We start from the raw sequence: 26,308 nt of genomic DNA on the forward strand, positions 1-26,308 counted from the left end.
TTCCCGTTTTCATACTTGACCATGGGGGAGAACGTTTTGCACATCTGCCTAGACTCTAGCTTCAGTAATTTGTAATGAAATGTGACCTCTTGACTCTTTCAGTGAGCAGGTATGATACCTGTCTTTTTCCAAGAGATTTAGACAAAGATATTCATATTTTACTGTGTGCGGGTCAAGGTACAGTAATTTATTCTCCATGGATAGACACATAGAGAAAAGAGAGAACTAAAAAGAAAGAATGTTTTCCCCAGAAATGTTAGCACAGCTGGTGACTTCTCCTGTGGACATATATATATATATATATATATATATTTAAGCTCCAAGAGTAGCTATATTCAGAATGAATCAATTCGGAAAATCAATTCAGCCTTATGAAAAAAAAAATAAAAAATAGTTGATTGAAGTAAGCTCTTCAGTGCTTTTTTTATTTCATTTGTGTGGACAACTTTAAATCACTATACAAGTCTACTTATATCACAATTACCTAAACAGTCACAGCTCTGATTAAGAGCACAGCTTAAGTGGGCTATGTGATTAGGTTTACCACGTGTATCAATAGTACTATACAAAAGTTAGAAAATCTTTTAAAGAGTTAATATACCAAAGATGGTGATAGTAGAAAGGTGGCGGGCAATTAAATTCTAATATGAAAGGAAAGGTCAGCCAAGGCCTTGTGTATGGTGACCACCTCCTCTCCGTGATCCACAACCTTTTAAAAGGACCAGTGTGGGAAAAGCAGCATGCTCCAACACACACCATTGCTCCAGATTCCAAACAACTGCACTCTCTTCGCTTAGCAACATTTGTTTTGGGGGGGGGGTCTCTTTTGATGAGGTTATATGAAGTAACCACATGGGGGCTAGGGTACAGTTTCCCACCAGGTAAGCCATGGAAATACGAGAGGGAGGGGGTCGGGGCGGGAGGGGGACGAAATATTAGAATGGGCGTGAATCAGTTCAAAATAAAGAGGGGTGAGAGAGAATGTAAGGGGATGAAAGCAAAGAGTGTTTCAGAGGAGCGAGAAGCAGATCCAGAATCAGATCATCTAATCACCAGCTTGACCATACCGCCACCTTGTGGCTAGAAGACATAAATGCTGCTTCTGAAGTAATAACACCGTCCACACAGGCTTTCAGTGGTTTTCCGGAGCTTTATTTATTTATTTATTTATTCATTCATTTACTCATCGTTATTAACATAATTTAACCCCAGTTCTTTATGAGATTGCAATACAATCTTCTTTTAACTGTACAGTTTATGTGATTGTTGATGTTTAAAAAAAACATTGCAGTCAGTACATTTAAAGTTATGACAGTAACGTTATGGCGACTGTGTTAACAGGCATCATCTGTAAATCAGATGAAAACTAAGAGTCAATATAACAGCAAGTCAAATCGGTGTAATACAAAAAGTTTTGCTCAACCGTTATGTGTTTCTTTAAGATAAAAACAGGAAATGCATACAAAGACTTTTGGTTACATGTAACATGTTAATTTCATCAGGAAATTGATTTAATTACATAACACGTGACAATTCAAACATTATGTTTTTATTATTATGTAACATAACTATTACAATGTTAAATACTTTGTTTATAGATGGTAAAAATGTCAATATCTGTCCATTTTAAGATCAATATTTTCTGTTTCACATAGCAAACTTAAGCCAGGCTTGGCCACTCACTGAAGCTTTTCCAGTAGAAAGGAAGAGGAATATCCACATCCATCTTTTTACTGGTCACTCTGATATATGGCTGTGTACTTTGAGAGGCCATCTTCATCCAATCTACTATACTGTTAATGGCACCATAGACATTAGACTCCAACACCCCAATCAGATCTATCAGGTCAGAGTTCAGACGTTCTATGGTCATACTATTGTAAATTTCCTGGACCTTCATTTTTGCTGAGTCTTTATACTCAGCTGCAGTTCTTCTTGCTTCTTCAAGCTGCTCATTGACTCCTTGCAGTAGGGGCAAGTTGTTGGCCTCATTGTAGATGCTGTTGATTTGATTTGAAAACTCCTCAAGGTTCTCCATATTTAGAGAGGAGATTAATTCCTCTGTTTTCTGGATGAGGAACTTCAGGAAGTCACTCAGGTCCTGCAGCAGTTTATCTAGCTTCACCCTATCCCATCTCTTCATTTTCTGGATAATCTGATCCTGCAAAGACCTCATAGTAGATTTCAAATTTTCCAGAATTTCCTTTCCATTGATGACTGTGTTTGTACCAGGAATGTTGAAATTCATTCCACTGATGAAGCTTGCAATGGTATCAGCAATGGATTCTATTAGAGTGGTGAATCTTTGGGCTGCCCGGCTAACAGCCTTAGTGATAGTACGCTTGACCTTGTGGTACAGTTCTTGCCCAGTGAGCTTCTCCTCCAAACCTGGTAAGTGGAATTTGGTCTCACTCAGGAACTTCTTGACAGCGTCCAAGAGGACCCTGGCATTTTTCTCGTAGTTCTCGAGTAGTTCTTTGACACTGCTTGAGAACCTATCGCTAAGCTCTTTCACGTTGACTGAAGGCAGACTATCGGCTGCTTTCCTCAACATCTCCTGGCCCTGCTGGTTGAGCTGCTCCACTGAATCCTGCAGACTAGTGATTGTTTGGGGAATCTCATTGTAGGCTTTCTCAATAGTGTTTGAGACTGTGTTCTTCAGCTTCAGAGCAGCACGATTCAGGTCCATACCGAAGTGAGCAGTATGATACTTGTTTATGAACTTAAGAAGAGCAGATGTGATGGCTGGCATCCTGTCCTTGAGCCCATTCATCATGTCAGATAGTCCATCAAGGTACCAGCCAAACTGAAAGCTAAGCTTCTCTGAGTTTCTCAGAGTAGTTTTGAAACTGAGCAGGTCTGTGTCCTTATCAGGCGTAGACTGCATGAACAAGACATATACTATCATTAACCTTCAGGTCTTATGAATGAGGTTTGTAAAATTCTCATGATCGGAAGTCAAGAAAGAGTGCACAAAGTAAACAGACTGTAGAGTAAATACTCTTGTAGTTAATCTGAATAAACTGAACAATCTTTTCTTAATAGTGTGACCCACACAGTGTGGTCAGAATTAGAATAGTTTCAGGTTATGCTATGTTAACAAAAAAGTAAAAAGTTTAATGTTTTTCTTACCAAGTAACGGCTGAAGAGTTTTCCATAGAACTGTGATGGTGATCTTCTTGTGAACAGGAATCCAATGAATCCCGAGGATGGGGATGAGACTGAAGCAGTGATGCCGTTGTTGTGAGATGCAAAGCGGAAACTCACATCAGCAAAAGTTTGGCTTGTGAAGTCCACATCCAAAGTGTGTCTAGAAGCAATGAGAGGTAAAAAAGGCATTTTAAAAAATTCCTTCACAGTATTTTTGTTGTTATTTTTTTTTAAACATAATTTGGCATGCGAATCTGTCACACCTACCTGGATCCGGAGGGTGCTTCCCGCTTCATTCTTTAAAAAAGAAAAAATAATATCAAATTAAAAAAACAACATTTTTACAACATTACATGATATTTGTGGTATCTAATGCAGACATTATATATTGTAGTAAATACTAGGCATATTTGGCTTCTAACTGTTACCTAACGTCCTGTCGGGTGTTATGTTTGCAGTTGATGTTGAAGTCACTGTGTGATAGTGTGCATTTCCCATCTATTAACAGGGCTCCATTCTCAAGAAGGAAACTGGCTGTAGCTAGAAGGGAAAAAGTACAGCTTAGCTTTCAAAAATGTTTCTTTCTCATCGTAGTCCGAAAACGTGTTGGGCATTTATGTGCATTATGTGAGAGATGGTTCCTTGGCTTACCATCGAGGTCATATTCCAAGAACGTCATGGTGGAGGTACAGGAGGACTTGAGCGAGCACACAAAGTTAGGATCTCTGTTCTCCATTTTTCCAGTCCACGTGTTGTTGTAAATGGGTGAGGAGAGCTTCACAGTAGCAGAGAGAGCACCGAATGATGGGATGAACACACTGGCTGGTAGATACAGTGAAATCTCTGGGATGTCAATTTTTTGCTCAGGTATGGTTATGGTTGGCATCTCAAAATGATAAATTTTGTTTGTGATTTCATCCAAGTTTATGGTGTTTTCCCCAATGGTAAAAGTTTTAGGTAGAGTAAAAGATGAAATGGTGATTTCATACTGAGGCAACTTCACCAACAGGAAAGACATTTTGTCCTTGATGTATTTTGTGTCAATGTTAAAGCTGGGAACTTCCATCTTGGGCAGTCCAGGCAAGGTTATGTCAAAAGCAGTTGTGGTGATCATATTTGGAATTTCTAAATTCTTCAGATCAATTGTGAAGGATGGTACATGGAGTGTTGTAAGAGGTAGATTAAAATCTGGTATGGTGATGACAGGTGGAATTGAAATATCGTCCATCAAATCAACATCTTCAAATATCGAATTCACCATGTCAGGTACCTTAAGTGTGATTTCAGGAATGTTGAAAGTAATCCCATTTTCAAATACTTTGGTAGGTAACGCAAAAGAGATTCCTTCTTTGTTCTTGGTGTACACTAAAATAGTGGAGGCATTAAGAAATTGCAACTCGTCGACACTAGTGGCTTGATCAAACTTCAGCACATCCCACAGGTTCTTCTGGTAAATAGGTAACTTAATGGACTTCAGGAAATCAACATGGCCCTCCCAAGACTCAGTCATCTCGAATCGTATTTCATTCTCATCATTTGACAGCATCAGATCAGAGGAATGGATAGTTGATGCAAGCTGTTCTTTACCACTCCAGAAGAACTTCTGCTTGTCTGAAACAATTGACAGGTCAATATTTTCCACCATGCCTGCATGGCCAAGGTTGCTTTCCTGAGACATGTCAATATTCAAATTTCCAGACAACATCACAAGTGGCGCAAATTCCAGAGTTGCTTGCGTATAGTGTTTTCCATTTGTTGTGAAATCTAGCAAATTGGCTTCATTATTACATGTGTAATTAAGTGTGGCATACACACGGCGCAGAGAGGCCTCAAGAGCAAAGTTTTCATTCACGCCGATATTCCAAATGTTATTTGCTTCATGCATGGCTTCCGAGGTTATATCAGTTTTTAGAGTTGCACGTAGACCATTAGCATTCAGATAAATTGTACCCTCTTTGTTCAGAGCTCCTGTAAATTTTCCATTATCTTTTATTGTTCCATCTATGTTTCCCTTCAGAGTATTTTCCAAGGAGACATAAGATGTAAGTGCCTCTAAGGCAAAATTGTGGTCAATGTTTCCCTTGCCCATAGCTTCGATCACAGGAAGACTGAAAGCATACTTCAGTTTTATCTTGGAGGCAACGTTTGGCTTACTGTTGGTATTGCCCGTGAGTGCTTGATTTAAGTCAAGAGTCAGAATGGGTAAGGTGATTTTGCAGTTAGTTCCCAAGGATGCCTCCATGTTCCTCTTGGTGAAGCTAACTGTGTTGTCATGGCTACATTCTGAATTCATATGTTCCAATGAAAGAGCTGTGGCTAACTTCAGACCTCGTTTCTTTGAGAGACTGGTAGTGCCATCAATTTTCCCTTTGAGAAAGTCAAATACAGAGGTGGAGGATGCTCTGAATTTGGCCACAATGTCAGACTGATTGTAAAAGCCACCATTAGCATTCACAGTGATCACTGCAGACTTGAATGAGAAGTCATATGTCATATTCCCCAGAGCAGGTATCTTAATGTTGTCTTGTATGTCTGGTAATGTGAATGTTGGAAGAGTCAGCTCTCTTAGTGTTTCAGGGACATGTATGACAGGTAACCCAAAAGATGGTAACACTAGAGTATATGATGGTACTGTAAAGCCCATCATTGGCACCTTGAAGCCAGGTGTGCTGACTTCCTTTGGAATAACATAGCTAAATGCAGGTAGCTCAGCTCTAAAAGAGGACACCTGAATGTTAAGGATGGGCACAGTATATCCAGGGACAGTGAAGGTCCTGGGTGGCTGGTTCGATGTATCGATTTTGTACTTTTCATATTGTATCCTGGCTTCTTCATAAGAATTGGTCAGAAAATCAAAGACTTTATCTCTTCCATGCTCAAAATATGCACTCAAGATCTTGGCATTTTCATTGATGGCAGTGTAGAAAGGCTCAAGATCAAAGTCAATGGAGTGCATGTCTGGATTTTTCTGATACTGAAGCTTAAAATCCATGTCAAATGATTGACGAGGAGTGCTCAGCACATCCTTAAGGCCAAAATGATCCCACAGGGAAAGTTCTTTAACTGTAGGTGTTTTGGTTTCAAAATAGGGCACTGTCATCTCTGGAATACTCAGTGGAACAGTCAAGAAGTCCAGGTTGGCTTCACCTTTCAGTGATGCATAGATGCTAATATCCTTTTTGTCGTTGTCTAGAGTGAAGTTATGATTGCACTTGTACTGATTGAATCGTGCCAAACCAACCCAACTGGCATGCTGCAATTCAGGTTTTAGAATAATATCATAGTCGTTCTGCAGATCAATCTTTCCTGTCAGTTTCAAGGGTAACAGGATCTTAGAGTTTAATTTATTTTTGCAGTCGAGGATAAGCTCAAATGGTTGGGCCAGAAACTCACAGGCGTTTGAAATAACTCCACTAACTCCTCCAATGAGCTCAGTATCATGAGAGAATTTAAGTTCAGTTTTGAGGTCTTCCAACTGCGCCTTGCCAGTCAATGCCATGACACTGCTCTTAATGAATGGAGTTTCTGTCTCAGCATAGGCAGTAAAAGTGATGTGACCTAATATGATTGATTCTGCATTGACAGTCTTCTTCATTTTCAAGCTCTTACTGTTTGCCTCTTCGGTATAAGTAAGTTTTGCAGTACCTGTATTGATATTAAATTCCAAGTCACTCTTGTATGTACCTTCATCAGAATAGTCTTTGATGGACCACTTTCCACTTCCCACGGAACCCACAGTCACAGAAATAGTGCCAGATTCAAAAAGACCTTTGGCAGATTGTGTTATGGTGGTCTGGCATGAGACATCTGCAGAAGGAATGTTAAAATTGTGATTATAGTCTGTGTCCACAGTCACAGCAATCCCGTTTTTCAATACTACTCCTACAGTATTGACCAAGTCAGCTGTATATATATCAGTAGTGGCCTTGGCAGTTGTCACCGATTTTGCATCTGCTGAGGGGCCAGTTAGTGTGAGGGTTCCTTCATGATCGATAGAAAAGGCCATGTGAGTGACTTTCACAGTCTCAGTGAGGACCAGGTTTGTCATTTGCTCAGATTCAAGGTGAAACATTGCATCCAAGGAATACTCAAGGAATTCTAGTGATGACTTGGCCTGCGAGATCAAAGTGCCTTTTAGTGCTGGGGTGTTTGGAATACTTGTTGAGTTTTCAAGTGATGCTTCTGTCATCAATGTGTAATGGGGTGAATTAACTCTGAATCCTCCAGAGAGCTTGCCAAAAGCTGGAACTTGCACTTCGGTGGGTATCTGAGGTAACCTGACCTCTGGAAGTGGTAGCATTGTGATCTCAAAACCTTCCAGATTAAGTTTTGGAACATTGATTGAGGGAATCTTAATTTCCGAAAGTTTAATCTCTGAAAAAGTCAAGTCAGGCAGGTCAGAGAGGTACAGCACTCTCAAATCTCCAAAGGTTGCATCAAGATCCAGTGTTGGGAGTTCAATTTCAAGAAGCATGTTGATGAAACCAACAATCTCTAGCTTAATTCCCTCAAAGTTGATGGTGAAAGATGGGATGGTGAAGGAGTCCAGAACAGTGAACTCAGGGACTGCAATTACAGATGGGATTTCAATGTCTTGAAGCTTATCTAGACGTATCTGAATAGCTGGAACCTGGAGATCAGTGAAGGGAAGTGTAAATGCCGGAGTATCTATTTCTGCTGCCTTGAGGGCATCGAGAACGCCCTGCACTGTCTGACTAATCTCATTCAGAATTTTGTGGTCTTCAACCATCTCACGGATTTTCTCAATTAAAATATCAATCTGAGATGATATGTATGCTATCAAGTTGGAATAGGATTCACTTGCCCTCTGGAAGTACAGCATAATTTCACTTTTGATGTCCATGTCACTCAGTCTCTGCCTGAAGTCTTCAAGGGTCTCTCTCACCTTGAATTTAATATCTTTATAAGCTGTAGTGTTGATTACATCTATCACCATCTTGAAGACCTCTGCAATCCTTGTGTTTTTAAGTTGTTCAATGTAGTTAAATAAAGAAGTCTGAAACTCTCGAAGAAATTCTCTGGAAGCCTCAATTTTCTGTGGGATTTCATAAGCTACAATCTGTTCATTGATATAGTTTGTCATTTCATCAATTTTCTGATTGATGTCATCAGTGAACTTGTTGTAGTCAAATGCCTTAAGGTTCTTCACAGCTGCTGCAATATATTCATTGAGATCAGCAACACTTTGCTCCAAGTCAATAGCCTTTAACCAATTCACAACAGTATCAAGCAATTGCATTGCCCTGTCCAGCACATATTCAAAATTAATGGATTTCACAGTATCTACTATGCTCTGGACAGTCTCTTGAATTCTATACTGTTTGACAAGAAGAATTATTTGGTCCTTGAGCATTTCAAGTTTCTTGTCAACTTCATACCTTTCAAAAAGATCTCTTATTTTAAAATAAACATTATTAATTTTGTCTGCAATTTCGTACTCATCAATCCAGTTAACAATCACATCCTTTGTAGCATCAAGGACTCTTTCTATGTCCTCAGCTGGAATTTGATCGGATAGTTGGCTAAGGTACTGAGCCAGATCCAGAGAGATGATGTAGTCCCTGAGGTCCTCCACTAACATCATTATGTCAAAGGTCTCAATGACCTGTTTAAATTCACTCACTTTCTCTTGCAACTTAGCTCTGATTTCATACTGGGCATCAAGGTCTCTCAGCCATGCCACACTACTATCTTGGAGTTTCTGAAAATCGATCTGTCTGATAACATCTTCAATTGCATCTATAGCTCTGATTATTGTCCCTGTGATCTCATACGTGTCATCAAAGGCTTTAAGCTCATTTCCTATCTTTGTGAGGATGGCTGAAATGGTGTCAGACCAGGAACCACTCTCAAAGAAATCTCTGATTTTAACTATTAGGTCCCTAAGTTTGGTTGAAATGTCAATCAGGGTTTTTTCAGAAGCAGTTTTGAGATTTTCAACAGATAACTCCAGGTCATCAAAGGTGATAGCGTAGTCATGAGCCAAAGAAACAATTTTGTCTTTTACCATGTTGATTTTGTTCTCCAGATCCAGTTTTTCCATGAAATCACTTACTTTCCCTGGAAGTTCCTCTAAACTGGCTCTGAAGTTAGCTATCAAGTCACCGATGTTTAAACTCTCAATGTATTTTTGAAGGGACTCAAGAACATTGACAACTGCTGACTTTACATGTTCAAATGCTTCAGGAAGGCTCTCAATGAAAGGCAGATCAATGATGTGTGAGTCACTGTTCTTGTCATATTTGAGGAACCCAGACAGACTAAACTCCTGATTGTCCAGAGAAATGTCACTTGATTCTGCTCCTTTGTTGAAAAGATTTGTTGACAGGACTCCAGCTAATTCAATTCCAGTTTTTTCCTCATTATTGTAGACATTAATATCTTGGTTGTAAGCATGGTTATTGAGCTTGGATTTGAACTTCCAAATAACTGACTGTTGGTTAGGAGTCAGCAGGCCATCAAACTTATTTTCAAGATGAGATTCAGCTGACTGGCCGTTAGGCAACTTGTGAATCATTGACGCTCTGCAGTCATGGGCCTCGGCAAAGGCAAATGGTTCAGCTTTCAAAAAATATTTGCTGTACAGTTGACCAGTGTGTTTCCCATACAGGTCCAACTCACCATCGCTATTTAGAATAGCATTGACAGTGAGGCTAAATGGTAAGGCCATTGTACGTACTGTGCTGGAGAGACGCAAAGCTTTAGAGTTTACAAGAGCTTCACTGTTTACTATGGAGGACAGTCCAGCAAAGTCAAGCTCAAATTTGTGACTGATCTGAGAGTCAAGGACTTTTGCTGTTGTGTCACATTTTAATGAGCCCTCCAGGTCAGCATATTTGATTCCATAACTGTGCTTGAAATGATCGTCCTCAGCGTAGCTTCCACTGATAATTCCGTTTAGATCAATCTTGAGTGGTTCCAACTTCAGCTGACCCTCTTTTCCAAGCTTGAGGTCAAAGAGCTCAAGTTGGTTGTTCGTGCTGATGGATGCAATAAAAGGCTTCATGTTAACTTTAATGTCATGGTTGTAGGAAGCTCCATCACATATGAAGTTATCTGTCTTGGAGTGGAAGGCCAGGGTCCAGAGAGTGACAGTTAAAGTGTTGGTGCATTCAGTCTTCATCTTGTTAAAGGAGCCACTCATAGCATTGTTGAAGGATAGCCCCTGCTTATTCAGCCTCAAGTTCATTGTGTTTCTTGCATCTGCTTCGAAGACATTGCCCTTAAAAACACTGTTTAGGTAAGCCTCCATACTTGTAACTTTTCCCTCCACGCTGAGCTCCACTCTGTTGTCTTCTGCTGATCCTTTGGACATGATAGATAGGGAAGCTCCATCAGCATCAATTCCACTATTAAAGATATTCTCAAAGGTCATGGAGCTACACTGCAGCATTGTTGAACAACTAGCAGCTAAGCCATTAGCTCCTAAAGTAAGAGTGCCTTTGTGTGATCCACGACTTTCTTCAGAGTTGACGGAGCCATCCAAGTTTACCTCAAGACCACTGGCACTCAAAGATCCTGTGAGAACTGAGTATGCTCTGTTGGTTGAATCCTCTGCTTGGGACTCAATTCTGAGACTGACTGCCTCATTGGAAATGCCAAAATCAGCTTTACAACGGAGAGCTTTGTCTAGGACCATAGCATTAGCTTCTGACCTCAGAGACAGCTGAGCTTCCTTCAACCGTAGCTCTGCCACATGCTTCAGTGCATCATTCTGTGCAGCAGTTTTGGAAATGATAGAGAGCTCTCCATTTGCATATTCTCCCTTAATCATATTTTGACCCTGAATAACTGAGGAGTCAAATTTAAGAGTAGACTCTCCTTTTCCTTCCAGTTTATGAGGGTTTATGACATAAGAGTGCATGGATGTTGTGTTGGCAAACAGTGGGCCCATCTTTATGAAAGTCTCCACGTTCCAGTCTCCGCTGTTTTCGTGCTCAGTACTAGAAGCCTGGGCAGAACAATACAGGGAGGCGTGCAGGCCAAGAGGACTAGAGGCTTCAGCCTTGTAGTTGGACTTTGCAGTCATTTTTGCATCTAGAGTTACACTTTCAGACAAACTGAAGCTGATGTCGAGGAGACCATGGCTGAGGGAACTGTTTACAAGGTACCTGATAGTCTCTTCATCCATACTCATCATTCCTGTACCTTTTTGAGGATACAAAAAAGGACAGAAGTATATGTCATTTCAAAAGTATCTGTAACCTTGACATACTAAATATACAATGACAGCATATTTCATATGAAGACTCTGCTTTGACAGTTTAAATGTTTTTGTTTAGCAACTGGTGCAGGACAACAACAACAACCACTACAGCCACAACAACAATAACACTTTTATATTCTGGTATGTAAAGCATAAATAGGTAAACAACTCATAATTCTGATGTGTCTTTGCTGTATTTTCTTTTTTTGAAAATTACTATGATAACTTCAAAAAGAACTTGAAATACCTTCCACGTTGTAAGACAGTGGAGTCAGCCCGCAGCTGGACATTATTTTGTACTTGGCGATGTAGCTGGGAAACTCAACAGTGATGTTACCACCAGAGATGGATCCCTCCCAATCACAGAAGTTACTGCTGACCTTGGCAGTCAGCTCTGCCACCCCGATCAGAGGCAAAGTGACATCCAGGTTAGCGGGGATAGTAAAGGATGGAACCTGTAGCTCTTTGGCAGGAATATCTAGGCCGATGTGTGGCACTTCGATCTTGGGAATGGACAGAGTGGAGGGGAAGTTTAGGTCCTCAGAAGATTTCCCACCCAAAGGCATGGGCACTGAGACTGTAATTTTGTCTTTATTGAACTGGTACCTAAACAAGCCATCACTGCAGAAAACAGATGAAGGAAGTAAGTTAAAAATGATTAACTATAATAAATTAATAATTATTAATTATGGCACACATAAACACATATAAACACATTTTTACCTTGCACTAAAACACATTTAATAAATCATGTACAGAGCATTATATTTACTAAAAATTATGGATTTAAAGGTTTACATTAGTAAAAATTGTTCACTCACTATGTCAAATATAACTTCTCAGGTATTGAGGGCAAGGAGAGTTCTGGGGTATTTCTTTTGTTTCTCAGATCCCCCACATAAGGAATATTTGCACCAAACTTGTCCAACCAAATATTTACAGCCTAAGAAAAATAATGATTAAAAGATAAAACATTAAGATTTCTCAATGAATTTCAAGAATTTAACAACTGAGGATATATAGTGTAATCAAAATCTCTTCTTCTCTTAATTTAAATGGTAAATGCAGTTTTTTTTAAGTTGAAAATGACAATGACAGTGCAACAATTTCTTTTTTCAGGTTTCAAAAAATAATATGATTTCACTGTGTAATTTGTTATTTTGCAAACACTAAGTATGGCATTACCTGTTTTTGTAATGCAATAATTGTTGTAGTAATGAGGGGTTGTTATATATGTAATGCAGAAATGACTGGTTATATTAATGTTTTCAAAATGGCAAGAAATTGTAGCTTATATAATTTTTTGCTGATCATGTCTCCTTGTGTTGTAAAGTATATTAGAGGAATCCTAGTTTGGATACACAATATATATTTTGGATTGTGTTTTTGAAACACATATTCCTATTTTACAAAATAGTTAATGAAAAGTACATTTTGTATGCAGCTAAAGCAATCTTAAAACAATACTGTTTTCTAATGGTTACTGAACTGTTATTGAATCTCATTACCTCAAAACCTTTTGAGACAATGTGACGGAGCTTCATGTCTGTTTTGGCCACCTTCTGATCGAGGATGTCATCAAGGGCAGTCTGCAACCTATTGCGGTAGCTCTCCATAACCGGTTTAAGTTTTTCCATATCAGAGTGTATATCTGACTTCAGTTCAACTTCAGCCTTGTCCTCATCTGGAAAAGAGACCCACAAATAAGTATTTGATTCATTTAAGGGAATTTGCAGAAATGTAATGTTTATTCCCAAACCATCTGCTACTCATCTCTCAAAACATAAAGTTTTGAAAGGTGAGAAGTGAATTGTTTTGAAAAAGTTTCTCAGTGTAGGTGCTCATTCAGGTCTTCTGAACAAGTCATAACTTTCCTCATCCTAATAGGTAGCTCTTTACTCTGTTATGTCGGTTAAACAACATTAGGATACGCCACTTGAAAAGTTCTTTTCTTGCAAGTTTTCTTACAAGTATTTTTCTTGCACTTCTCATGTAATTCAACCTATAAGTTTTAATTTGCACTGTACTTTTTTGCTCTGTTGTGCTATGTAGTTTATTATCTAGAACCCAGACTCATTTAATTAAATCTGATTAGCCACAGGCCCCTGGGACCTTGATATTTCTTTATGCTGTAAACAGATAAATGGATAAATCTGAAGTAGCTAAGTCTCGCATTAGCTTGTACTCACTGATGATTCACTTTAGTGTTGCCAAAAAAAAAAAAAACAAAACAAAAAAGAAAAAGAAAAAAAACAATAAAGGCAAATACGTTTACATAAATCTATGGTGAAACCTACCATATCGGAGGGTGACTGTTTGAAGAGAGGAAGTCTCTGGGAGTTTGAGGTCCATTTCTAGCTCCATGATCAAGTTGTTTGCAGATTTCAATGAGGCAGTACCCGTAGCATCCATATTTAAGGCTGGAAATTTCATCTCAAACTGTAACATACCATCCTTCATGGACTCCAGCCTGCTCAGAAAAGGGACATGAACTTCAAACCCATGATCCCAGAGAGAACTCAGAGATAACATCCCAGCTGCATATAAACGAATCACTGTGGTTACCTGGCACGTCCAATCAAGGACAGCTGCGGGATTTTCTTGTTGGTAATGTCGATGGTGATACCACGCAGTTTCTTTCCCTTCTCAGTGCTATCAGAGGGTGCTAGCTTTATTCCAGCTTCGATGTCGTAGTCAGGAATCTTAACGTCAGTGGTGAAGATGTTCTTGTTACGATTGTACTTCACTATAGCGCTTGCTTCTGTTGGCTCTTCTCCTGAAAATGAGAGAATTTTTCTTGTTTTCTGAAAAAAGCGGGTTTTTTTTTTTCCCAAATATTTGCATAACCTATCCAAAAAGGATGTACCAACTACCTAGACTAACCCTGAGTGTTACAGTGACAGTGAGATGGAAGTTATGACCATAAACTAGAAATGACTATTGAAGATAGATTAAATGAAAATGATTTCATTCTACAAAAAAGAAAAAGAGAGCCATATTTCACACTGTATACTGGTGAAAAGAAAAATAATTGTATGATTACCATGCATTGTCTCATTCTAAAATGGTTTCCTTTGTTGAGTGATTCAATAATCATCTACCCAGTGATCATGGAAACTTTTGTGGATGAGTATTGCTCTTTGCCCACAATTCGCTGATGTATTAGTAGTTCTCAAATCACAACAATAAAACGCAAATTAAATAAAGAAATGTTTCTAAAACAGCAAAAGATGTCTAAAATGAAGACCTGGGGCAAAAGGTAATTATGTTTTGGAGACAGGAAAACATTGTAAGTATAGATCTCTTCATCAGCTAGCATATTGCACTGATGTGTACTGATTTAGAGAGAAATCAGAAGTTTATGAGGCATTCCACTGATGCCTTGACTTTCTTGGAACCATGGGTCAAAAGTGTTTAAATGTTGCATTGTATCACAGTTTTTTGGTTGGTATTAGAAAGTACAGGACCACAAACACGTACCCTCAGCCTTAAGCACTAATCTTAGGGAATCAACACTGTGGCGTCCTTCTTTCCCTTCTTTTAGGAGTTCATAAGCAATAGCAGCAGTGTATTCTCTGACCTCTCCTGTTGGCTGAAGCTCCAAAGCAAACCTACGTGGAAACGTTTGATTTACAAGTGAGTGAAACACAATCCAGAAAAACATTTCTTTTCTTATGTGTTTTTGACGTGAGCGCTGCCCTGGCCCTCATTCCCTTTCTCCAGTTCTCACCTGGTCTCTCCTGTCAGGGGGTAGTAGGGGGCATTGTTGGTAGCGCTGGCATTGGAATAACGTACAATGGTGCAGTATTTCATGCCAGTGAAGAGGGGACTACAGTCTGTCGAGTCTCTCCTGTCCTCGACCAAAGATGGCACAATCTTTGTCTGGGTGGTGGACACTGAGAGCAACTTGTTGCTAAATTAGAAAGGTAAAGAATAGAAACAGAGAACAAAATAGAAAGTCTGTTTTATAAGTGAAATGCATGCTCATTCTGTATAATGGGGTCATAGAGAATATAAAGTTTCAATATATCTGTCAAAAAAAAAAGAAAGAAATGATATGATATCACTAACTGTCCTTCTTATAGCTTGGGAAAAGTTTCAGACATAGGACATCTTGACATTTTGAACGTTAGGATCATTTCACATGTATTTGCTATATCTTATACTCACCTGATGCTCAATAGCTGTGTGTTGCCCTGTGGTACAGGGATAGAAAGCTTGATCTGATTGTTTTCCATGGTGATTTTGGCGTCGAGTGCACTTTCGTGGAACAGGTTGGTGTGCATCTCAGTTCCAGCCACAACATACTCAGGAATATAAATTCCCATTTGTGTGACAAATTCAACGCCCACTGACGGCATGAAAGACATCTTTTGCTAGGTGGAGAAAAAAAAAAAAAAAACATGTTTAGGATTACAGAGTTCACAGAGTTAAGACCATTGAATATTTCGGAAAAAAAATAAAATAAGGTTTTAATTCTGTCAAAATTACTCAGTGTGAAAAAATAAAACATTAAGTAAGAACATTAAGTTTGTCAAAATTAGAAGAGTTGCATTATAAAAGCACAATGACATGCTGAAGATCTCAGTTTCAGACTGGGTGCTACAGGCTTACATTTCAAAGCCAAAGACCCATATGAGTGGAGGTGAAGAAAATTACCATTCCAGGGGAGATGTGTAGGCCTCCTTTGGCACCAGGGGTGAACACTCCAGACAAGGAGAATTTCAGTGGAAACCCAGCGCTAGTTGGGAGCGTGAATGCTTGGTCTAGGAACATGTAATGTGCAAACATCTCCCGATCAGCACTGCTCAACAGATACCCAATAACCTGTGGAAAAGAGAAAAAAAAAATAGATTGTGTTTTTATTATTAGATAATAATAGTGTGGAAAACTGTTAAACAGCTGCCCTGGTGTGAGTCACTGACATGTATACACACACACACACACACACACACACACACATACCTCACGTGGGGAGATCTTGAACAGCATTTCTGAGTACTGAGCAATGTTTTCTGCCATTTGTTTTATGTCACTGGTCTTGATGTATCCAAGTTCAATGTCCAACATTCTGAGATACGCCATGGCTTCAGGGGAGCCCTGGGAGCGGAGGCTGTTGATCAAGTTGTTAAAATTCTCACTTATTTCTTTCAGGAGGTCCTCAGGTACCTAAAAAGGAAAGTTTTGCCAAAAAAAAGGAAAAAAAATCAATTTAATTAAAATATTTTTTTGTATGTGTCTTTGTGCGTATTCAGGTGTGTGTGTGTGTGTGTGTGTGTGTGTGTGTGTGCGTGTGTATGTGTATGTCTGAGCATAACTAACTTGTCTCTTCATCCTCTCTCTTCTCAAGGGGGCAATCCAGTTCTCCAGGACCTTTGGTACCTTTTCTGAGGCCCAGAACATGGTCTTGGAGATGGTATCTGGGAAGAACCCATTCTTGCCAAAAAGTGCCTCGATTGTGGGCTCGAATCCTTCCGCTTCCAGGCCAATCTAAGAGCAAATGATCCAGAAGAACAGTCAGCAAACCAGAAGAACATACGTCAGTTAAAAATAAACCCAAGATCAAAGAGCTCAAGCTTTCAAACTCTTTAAACATAACTCATGTTCACTCTTACCTCCATCATCTGGGAGTCGACATCAAAGGCCTTTAGAACAGTCTCCAACATAATTTCCTTGGGCATGTAGCTGTCAGAGTCATAGATAATATTACTCTCCATGGACACAGTCTCTGGCACCTCCATTCTGGAATTATGCGAAGACAGGAAGCTCGTTGGATTGCTCACAATATGGCCTGGACCGTTCTGCGTGATGAAATCCCTTAACCTGTGTGTGAGGAAGAAGACACATTAGAGTGTTCTTAGAGAGATGACTGAGGTTTAAGATGGAATGAAAAGCTTGATAATATTACGAAAACTGCAGCTCACAGTCAGAGCAACAACAGATCTGCAAACAATATTAATCACACCTTTGACCATATATTAGGCCTTCAAATGGTCTCATTTCAGGAATTAGAATTTTCTAACTCGTAAAATTGGATCTGGAGACAAATAGCAGCAAAGGAAACAAATGTAATTTACAAATACAATAAATGAGGAACCATGAGGCGCATATCTCACTTAGAACAGTGGAAAACATTTATGTTCCGTTCCGTTACTGTTTCAGTAATCTGTCGGCACGGATGGGATGCTATTTTAAGTCACTATTTCAGTTACCTATTTACCCGGATGCTGATAAGGAAATTACCTTTATGACAGTGCTAAGTCACACCAGAGCAACACGATAAGGCTCATAATTTTGTGGCTCATAATTCAGCACGTACCCTCTTCCTCTGCTGTCGTCAAAGTTCAGTACGTTGGCGACGTGTGAGGACACAAAGCTTTTAACCTGTCGGTTCTGCACATTGGTCTTTAGCACATCTGGTATGTGATCGTTGGGCTCTCGCATGAGGATAAGGTATGCAGCCACACGTTTCTGCACAGGTTCTTCTTCATCCTGGAACACTTTCAGCAGGGCGCCACCGATCTGTAACGCACAAGTACGAGACCACATGCTCTCATATTTATAGATTTTTAATACTTGTCAACTTCCTCATGTCTCTCACGGTGCCTTAGAGACTCGTATGTTTCCACAGACTTGATGAAATGTAACCTATTCATACCTATCAGAAGTGGAGTACCTTTGACCTTACCTTATACCTTATATACCTTATACCTGATAAAGTGTCTGCGACCTTACGAATGCAATTCACATGTAAGAACTATCTTATAAATTACACACTTCTTACACTTCTCGTGTGCCATGCTTATCCTATACTCGGACATATTGAAATCATAACATATACTTGTGCAGATCTGGAGTGGTACACATCCTATTTACTGTGCTTTGCTATTTTCTTTTTCCAGGTATTAATTAGCAAGCCATGAATTTGCAGCCAGTATTTTGAAATAATGCTGTTGAAATTTCAAAGACTGAAGACTAATATGTTTTCTTTGACTGTTGGTCATGTTAGTCCTCAGGTTAAGAAACTTCTGTTGATTTTTGCTTTTTGCCCCAAAATGAAGGATTTCAGTGTTGGAACCTGCAAACTTTTCACACCGTCATACATTAGTTGACAGAGATAAATAAAATTGGACATTTAGATTCATGGGATTCGTATTTGTGGAGAGTTCAATGGGATTTTTTGGTCACCTCTGAGTCAATATCCATCCGTCGGAGAGCCTGGACAGCCGCTTTCTGCACTGAGGCTGGGGCAGAGGGCTCACGGATACATGTTAGGACAGAAGACTTTAACGAGGAAAACATTTGCATACTTCTCCCCATTGTACCAATGACCTAAGAGAGATTGGAAAAGATAAGATCATTGACTTAAAGATCAGTTTATCCTTGCTATCTAATTAAAATAAAGCAAAAGAGAGAGAGAGAGAAAAAAGAAAAACAATCCATGACAATGAGAGAATTATCAGAGCAGAAAACTGGAATCAATTTATTTGTTGACATCAACAAATACCAAGTTAGGTTCACTGTGCAGGTTATCCGAGGAGACCACACAAAATGCCAAGAAATACTATCTGCCAAAGTTCAAAGTGTACTGACTGTGAAAGGCTTTTTGGTTAATGTGTTAACTCTCCTTCAGGCAAGTACCCTCACAATAACATACCAAAACGTACAAATAGGAACAAAAGGGGTAATGGTAATACTGGTTTTCATAGCTTTGGTGAGATACATACCCTCAGAGCTAGAAAAGTTCTGTCCTCATCTCCAGAACAATCTCCCAGCAAGAACTCCATAAATTCTGCCACCTCTTCTACGGGTTTTGAATCTGTAAATGTGTCAAAACTGGCAGGAAGGAACAGAGGGAACATGAAACTTTTTTTTTTCAAATCATTCCACATGAAAAACAAATCCATTTAGTGTGGTTTCAAATCAGTACAGTACAGTTTAAATTTGTCCAGATAATGCAAGCATTCATTATTTATAGACATACAATGATCAGGCCATGTCAGTTATTGTAAAAGGAGGAATTATGCTGATCTTGGTGCTACTGGTAAAAAAGACGACATCTATGCATCCATTATAACCTTAAAATGTCAATAGAGGAGGCCTTTAAAAAACATTCAGTAGTTCCATACGAGACAGGATGGGTTACTCACTTTTCCACCACATTGGCAAGAGCATACATGATGACTTTACTCTGTTTGTACTGTGCCATGCTGAGCATGTTTTTGACCCGACATTGGCAAGGTTCTGGACGGAGACTCATGGCGTAGACCACGGCATCCACCACCGGGTTTGAGCGGTCAAAAGTGCGGAGGTGCTGTAGGATGGCGCTGTCACACTCCTTGCTACCACACTGGGCCAGAACCTGCCAGGTGAGCGCACTGGACTCGGCCATCATCTCCGGCAGCGCTGCCACCAGCGTGTCGTTGTTCAGGCCGCGGACCTCGGACACCAGTTTCTGGAAAAGGCTGCCCCTGTGCTGCCCTCTCCCTGTCTGGGCAAGGGAATTCAGATCCCTGAAGGTGGCAAGAACATCATCCTTGGATTGAATGGGAAGCTTGTCCTTCACTCTGTTTTCAAAGAGACTCCTCTCAAGGTTGTCTAATTGAAGAAGCAAGAGAAGCGATCCAATTAAATGTATTAAAATTGCAGCTAATTCATTTTTTAATTCTTTTACAGAACTATGAAGTTGTGTAATGATGCCAAAAAAATCATCATTCATACCCACATGCAGTTATAATATCTAAACACCTTAATAAGGGGTTTTGACTTTTTTTTGTTATTAACAAATACAACGATCAGAGAAGAACTTGAAGAGTAGAAGACCTACGATCTATGTTAAAATATCTATTGTTGATCTTCACTGAGTCCTGTAGAGTCAGACTCTGAGTCACCACAGAAGAGATTCCATAATTGTTCCTACAGAATGAAAGGACATAAATACAGAGTTGAAAAGACAAATCAGCATATAAATATAAAAGTAAATAGATTAAACTTCTTTGCCTTGAGTTATCCCCAAGAACTGATTGATTAATTTTTGCTTAAAAATCTTTATATATCTTTAAATCTTCATGTATCTTAAAATCCCATCTAGAGACACCTACCCTTGAGTTAAATCAGTCTTTGAGTAAATGTCATGCAGTGTTTGGAGCCACAGCCACATAAATCAGATTTATTTTATATCACTTGTAGCTCAGTCTATTATTTTCAGTCCTAATTATTTTCCTTGTGTACCTAGCCTGGTAACGAGTATAGCGATGGCACTTATGCAACAGTCAGTTCCTCAGTGGTTATTTGCTTTGTCTTGTACTCAGGCTGTGTTGGAAGTCGCTTTGCATAAAAGCCTCTGCAAAATGAATACAGGTAAATGTAAACGAAAGTGTAGCGTCTATGAGTGAGGGACTTACTCATGTGAGAATGGCAGAAAGATGTGCTTCTCTGTGCACTGAGCTGCGGACATGTGCTTCCTCCTGTTGTCAAACTGATAGTTGCATTCTTGGGTGCTACTGATAGTCTTGGAAAGAGCCCTATGCTGTAATGAAATTGATTTTATTGTTTCTTATTCATGTCTAGTTTACACAGACCTTCTGACAAAGGTTGACTAAGTTAAAGCGTCTGAGCACTCAGCTCAAGTAATTCTTATATAAAATGGATTTCTAGGTTTTAAAGCACACGTAACCAACATTAGAATCTTATTGCAAGTATATTATTAAATGTCTAGACAAATAAATGTCAAAAACATGTCACTCAAATTTAGATTTGTCATTGTCATTATTAGTAAACATCTCACCAGTCCAGGTAACAGAGTCAGGGGACTGCTAGGAAGTTTGTAGGGATCGAAGTGGCTACACTGTGAAAGGTCCCTGACCACAGTAACATCAATGTCAATGTCCTTTCTCGAGTTCACGGTCACATCAGTCTTGCACACACCATGAATGGTACTCTTCGAGGAAAGAGGTGAAAAGAAAACAAGGTCAAAACTTTAAACTGGCTAAAAAATAAATAAAAATGCATTGTAATGCCACGTGTCATTTGACTGGTATGACGTAAATTTGATTTGCATAACATAAATGTTCTTATTTTGGAAAATGTTCAAACTCCCATTTATTTATTTATTTATTTATTTATTTATTTATTTATTTATTTATTGTTGTAGAATGATAGTCACAATGTAGGTTGAATTCAAGTCAAAACAAACTAAGTTGGGTAAATTACTTTTGCAAATTGCGTGTCACGTTTGTTTTTATTCTTATTTTCGGTTCGTAAATTAAATACATGTTACCATTTTCCTGTTGTCGTGCTCCTCCATGACTGGCACAAGCAGGGCGGAGATGATGCCTCTCTTAACATTCAAAATGTTCTCCGGTTCATCCTTCTCAGGGAAGATCGACACAGTTGTCACATCCTCCACAAAAAAATTCAGAGGGTTCCTATGGGTGCACGACAGTCGCTGTGAGTCACCTCAGAGGGTGATCATCTCAGAACGAGAGAGGCAAAAGACCGGGTTTCCAAAACACAGCTGATCACATTTTAACATTGTATCAGATGGCCGTTATTACGGAAATGGGAAGAGGCTATGAGATCTACACTGAAATTCTCAAATTTACCAGTTTAACCTAGTTCCTCTTAAATGTTTTGTTGAAAGATTCTTTTTTTGGAGCAATATATATATATATATATATATATATATATATACACACACACACACACACACACACACATATAAACATATATATCGCTCCAAAAAAAGAATCTTTATATATATATATTAAGCATTATTTGGAACTATATTCCTGCCAGAAAAGTCAAAGCAAGTGTAAAAGTTGCAGCACTCTAGTTTTATACACATACTTCTCCATAGCCGCCTGGAAGGCCTCTGCTCCAGCAGCCTGCCTGTAGACAGGCTGTCCCTGAGGATCAATGACTGACACCTCGCTCAGAGAACACTCTGTGGTCTTCAGGACAAAGCTGCATGTCTGAGGCACCTCAAGTTCCACCTGGGTGAGAGCCAAGGTTAAGAAGAGAGTGATAAGCTTTAGAATCCACAAACCACCAGCTGCCAACCTCTTTGCAAACACACATTTCAAAACATACTGAAGCACATCAAAGCTTGGTGTTACACGATCTCTGTTTGCTCTCCACTCTGCTGTTGTTGGAGATCAGTAATGATGCTCTTAACCCAATATTATAAAAAGAGCAACGTTTATTTAGAATCAAAATCTGCTATAAAATTTGGGCACCAAAATACAAGGTCTTTTCAACTTTCCAGTTTTGAATTTGAATTCTCAAACCTTAGTATGCACTTTCCCTCAATTCTTTTTTTTTTTTGTGAGAAAAGACACAGCAGAGAACAGGTCTGAGTTAATCACATACCTGGCAGGTGACTTTAGGGCCATTAATGAGGTTGGCTGTTCCGGAAACACCATTTCTGCTCTCTGCAGTATACTGGTACATATATTTACGAAAGTTCTTGAACCTTGCTGCCACTGGAATTCACATATAGAGATAAACATAAACACATGAATTTAAACAAATAAACATAAACAAAAAACTGTAGTACTTTGTCTTATATGCCATACTGATACAGTTATTACACCTATTACTACTACTTCTAATCTGATGCGAAAAATTATTCTAAATTAATACCATTTCAATCATTTGGACTCATTTAGTCGTTTTGGTGTTGTTTATGTTGTTTTGCAGAATGACCTCATTCTGAGGCCCATACCAAATCATCAGTGGAGTGGCGGACCTTTGGACCGTGAGTTGACAGAGTGGCAGGTTCACTAAGTCAACAGGAGTCATCGATATTTTTTACCAATAAAACAACTGCATATCAGGGTTCAGCGCTGCTATCTACAGAAGCTGATAGCATCAAAGTCAGGCTAACCTAACCTCCCCTACATTCTTTTCTTTTCAGGCAAAAAAAAAAAACAAAAAAACCAAGTAATGCTAGACTCAGTTACCCTAGGAAATCTGTTGTTGTTGTTATTGTTGTTGTTGTTTGTTTTTACTTACATGGGCATCTTGATGGCTGTTCTGAAGTGTCCTCTTCAGGTCCTGATACCTCAATGCTTGTGTCTAGAGAGGATAAAAATAAAAAAAAAACGTGAGGGGAAAAGACGTTTTTGGAGCTTTGGATTTCTCTTTTGAGGGCATTTGTCTGTTTGATTTACTGACCGTAATACAAGATCAGAGTAAGCTTCCACTGAAATGTATGACAATTACAAATCGACTCATTATTTTTCAATGCAAAATTGTCTTAAAACTCATTTAAAAGCCTTTTTGAAGCCATTTACGCTTATTGTCACAGTTACTTTTGATATCCAATCGTATTCAAGAGATCGCAAAATTGCGTCTTGTGTAAATACTAAAGATTATTTAAAGAATAAAAAACTCTCTGAATTCCCATTTAGCCATTTAAATTCTCAAATGAGTCATTCAAATTCTCCACCTATCAGTTGAATTGCTCTTACTGAGCCACTCTTGATAACACTAGGCAACTTATTTGACTTCAGAACTTAAATCAGCAATGCACAGAACCAGTTTAAATATTTCCATCCTCTTTTTTTTAACTCTTGGAAACATCATTTGCATGGAAAACCTCTGAACCCAATCCTATGCCACAGGACTGAAGTGAATTAGTGTAAATATTTTAATCCTTTCAAACCATGAAAATCAGTTAACCTATCCTCAGGACTATTAAAAAAGGATGCATTAACATTGCATTTCACTGACACCATATAATCATTTAACAACAATTAAAGCATGCATCTGCATTGCATTTCACTGACACCATATAATCATTTCACAATAATTAAAGCATGCATTAACACTGGATTGCACTGACACCATGTAACAACATTTAACAACAATTAAAGATGATTACATTAATAATTTTGACAGATTCTTGCAAACCAAACAAGAAGAGATGGATCTTACCAGCTAAAACTGAGGCACTCAGTAACAATAATAGATACAATTTTGTGTCCCCCATACTGGACACAGCAAAAACCCTCTTTTCTCTCTTTTTTTTTTAAAATTTTACAGCCAATCTGCCTGAACTGTAACTGATTCATCCAGAACAGTATCTGTGCCTTTATAAACAATCTCCTCCCCCTCACCGGACCTGGACAGTCCCTCCATGAATGACATGAAGCTATCACACAGCCTTGCAAAAGTGTTTCACTATCCAAAGTTCACAACCCGAGGTTCTAAAAAGATAAAACTCTGAACTGAGCATATTGAATATTACTTGACACACTGAAATTGAAACGTCAATCAGTCATTTTGAAAGTAGAACAAAGTATCTTGTTTGTGCGTGTTTTGACTTTTGAAAAACAAATATGAACAGACAGACAAATTAATCTGCGAAATCTCTTTCAACAGAAGTAATGATCTCACTCCTGACATGTCTGCAAAGGCATTCTGAGATGTTTGTGCTGAAATTACGGACCATGGCCTTTGGGGTCTATTTTCAAGATAAAAGAGTGTTTAAAGAGGACTAAACAACTGTCAGAACCAGGCAGCACTGAGAATGCATGTGAACGTTGCCAGTACTGCTATTATAAACCCATTTAGACTGTTTTGATGCATAGACAGCTATTATTAACTGGACACAGTGATTCGGTATGCATTACTGTGTGCCACAAAAATGTTCAGTTTTTGCCTCTCACGAACAGAAGCATGGGGAAAGCACTTAGTGAGTAAGGAACCTGTCCATCACCCTAAGGGCCAACCCAGTGAGGTCCGGATTATGCATGCCGAAAGACTGCAGTTTGACCTTACATCAGCGTATGTCACCTTTGCGTTAGTTTGGCTTATCACTTCTTTTGTTCAGCTGGAAGGGGCAGTATCTATAGTCTATGGTTGTCCTGGTAATGACAACCCTGCCATTTCATTGTCACAGCTCTTGATACAAGATCTTACCTTGTTGTCTGTGGAGGGAAAAGAGAGGAAAAATTGCATGTCATCAGTATACCAATAGTAGAAGGACCCATGACCTGAAGACCTAGTGTAAAGAGAACAGAGCTGAGAACCATGGATGGAGCATTGTGGTACTTAAGGTGTGCAGGGAGATGACACCAATCCTGGTAGAGGGCCTTTGTGGTAGGATGCAAACCATGGCAAGGAAAACCTGGGATAGATACCTGGCAAGAGAGGAGAGGACCAACTCGAGACTGATATTAGATAAAAACAACTTTAGTTCCAGACACGTCCAGAAGGATGAAGACTGACAAGAAGGAGACAGTGGGCAGTCTTTGTAACTGCAGAAAGAGCAGTCTCTGGTGAGTGAACAGAGCAAATGGTAGAAATCTGACCTCTGTTTTAGGCCAGATTTGCACCAATCAAGACAATTGTTTTGATAGATTTAGGGCAGGATTTGACTTGAGATTTGACCAGCTTCTGATAACTGTTGAATCGAGGATAGGTTTCTTGAGGAAGGATGTGACTCTGGCAAACCAAAGGATGAATGGGACATTACCTATGGGATGCAAAAAACTGACAAAGCTCCAATCAAAGCGAGAACATCACCAGAAACTGTCTGGATAAGAGCCAACGGAACTGTCTCTGTAGGTTTGTTAGAGGTTATGAGCTGCAGGATATTTTTGGGGTAAAGAGAATTGAAGGAACTAAGACCAAAGACTGCTTCAGAATAATCTGGATTAATATGGTTAATCTGTGAAACAGCTGTCATCTGAGGATGTTGCTGACTTTCTCCTTGAACAAAGAAGTGAAATCTTCTGTGCAAGGGAAGATAGAGCCACAGAGCACCTTCACATTCATGATATGAAACTCTCTCAGAACCTTTAAAACAAGACTAAAGACTTATCTATTTTCTCGAAGTTATGCATAATATAATTTTGATTTGACTTTGTTATAGACATATAAAGACCTTTGAGACTATAAATAGTGATACTGGGCTTTAAATAA

At 39.1% G+C, this 26,308-nt stretch overlaps 1 protein-coding gene across 1 annotated transcript; it reads right to left on the reverse strand.

The window, feature by feature from the left end:
• Positions 1 to 1,130: 1,130 nt before the first annotated feature.
• Positions 1,131 to 24,430, reverse strand: apoba (apolipoprotein Ba). Its single transcript, XM_030789436.1, has 29 exons — positions 24,317 to 24,430; positions 23,393 to 23,455; positions 22,748 to 22,860; positions 22,226 to 22,371; positions 21,657 to 21,804; positions 21,165 to 21,317; positions 20,782 to 20,906; positions 20,205 to 20,293; positions 19,528 to 19,975; positions 19,105 to 19,213; positions 18,566 to 18,709; positions 17,697 to 17,899; positions 16,993 to 17,200; positions 16,700 to 16,867; positions 16,343 to 16,546; positions 16,037 to 16,204; positions 15,548 to 15,753; positions 15,108 to 15,290; positions 14,858 to 14,988; positions 13,943 to 14,153; positions 13,675 to 13,847; positions 12,886 to 13,061; positions 12,199 to 12,320; positions 11,625 to 11,998; positions 3,802 to 11,319; positions 3,579 to 3,690; positions 3,418 to 3,447; positions 3,133 to 3,310; positions 1,131 to 2,881 (listed from the first exon to the last, which is right to left on the reverse strand). The coding sequence occupies exons 1-29, from the start codon at positions 24,369 to 24,371 to the stop codon at positions 1,661 to 1,663; spliced, it is 13,179 nt and encodes a 4,392-aa protein (XP_030645296.1). The 5' UTR covers positions 24,372 to 24,430; the 3' UTR covers positions 1,131 to 1,660.
• Positions 24,431 to 26,308: the final 1,878 nt, after the last annotated feature.

Source organism: Chanos chanos, chromosome 1, assembly GCF_902362185.1.
Source record: "Chanos chanos chromosome 1, fChaCha1.1, whole genome shotgun sequence".
NCBI classification, from domain to species: domain Eukaryota; kingdom Metazoa; phylum Chordata; class Actinopteri; order Gonorynchiformes; family Chanidae; genus Chanos; species Chanos chanos.